The following is a 975-nucleotide window of genomic DNA, read 5'->3' as shown; positions in this document are numbered from 1 at the left end:
ATAATTGGGCCTGGCCCATGGAGCAGCTGAGTACGGACAAGGAGGAACGACTCACTGCATCCATGGCCAAGGCCATTGCTGACTTGCAGGCCAGGGGTTGTTCTGGGGCTGCTGCTGTCCACCCCCACGATTGCTACCACCGCCACCTTTACCCCCGCCACCAGAGCCGCCCTTGCCAGCGCCTGAGTTATCACGAACACCAATGTTGTTGCGATTCTTTCTAGAATTGCCACGATTTGAATACCGTTTTCCACCATTATTTGTGCGGCGTGTTGATGAATGATCAGACATATCTTGAGATTCATCCGAGTCACGAGCCACCATGGCGGAGGACGAGGTCTGAGCCGCCTTCTTGAGGCCGGATTCTTCAAGAACAAGCATCGATCGTGCTTGATAAAACTGAGGCAAGGGATCACTTTGACGGATGAGTGTGGCCACTCCCTTGTAGGGTTCAGTGAGACTGGACACCAATTGCAAAACCAACCTACTGTTATCGACCGGAAAGCCGACGTTCTTGAGTTGATCCGACAATGACTTGAGATGTTGACAGTAAGCAGAGACACTTGAAAAGGCCTCCATGGTTGTGTGGGTGAAATCATACTCAAGTGTAACGGCACGAGAGTGTTTGTTATCTTGGAATATATCACGCAACCTATTCCAAGCCTCCATTGTCGTGGTGTCGGGTTCAAGAATAGTATGTAAAAGATCATGAGAAATGGTGGCATAAATCCATTGTAGAATGGTGGCGTCTAGTGTCAACCAGAGTTCTGTCTCCCCCTCCGTTGGTGGCGCCTTCTGCTTGCCATCCCGTGAAGGAATTATATGATCAATTACCCTATGGGATCGTGTGTGAATTTTGAAAAGTTCAGCCCATGTCGCGTATTGGACATTTTCCATCTCAAGAATGATTGGGACATGATTCTTGATGTTGCATACAGCAAGAGCAGGGTGAAAGGTAGATTTTGAGTCAGGCAT

General features: G+C 48.9%; 1 protein-coding gene across 1 annotated transcript; it reads right to left on the bottom strand.

Annotated features, from left to right (window-relative positions):
* Window positions 1-51: 51 nt before the first annotated feature.
* On the bottom strand, window positions 52-975 carry LOC100777165 (uncharacterized). Its single transcript, XM_003548812.3, has one exon. The coding sequence runs from the start codon at window positions 973-975 to the stop codon at window positions 52-54; it is 924 nt and encodes a 307-aa protein (XP_003548860.3).

This window comes from Glycine max, chromosome 16 (genome assembly GCF_000004515.6).
Source record: "Glycine max cultivar Williams 82 chromosome 16, Glycine_max_v4.0, whole genome shotgun sequence".
Lineage (NCBI taxonomy): Eukaryota > Viridiplantae > Streptophyta > Magnoliopsida > Fabales > Fabaceae > Glycine > Glycine max.
The sequence above is the reverse complement of the archived record's forward strand: the minus strand, read 5'-3'. Positions and strand labels throughout refer to the sequence as shown.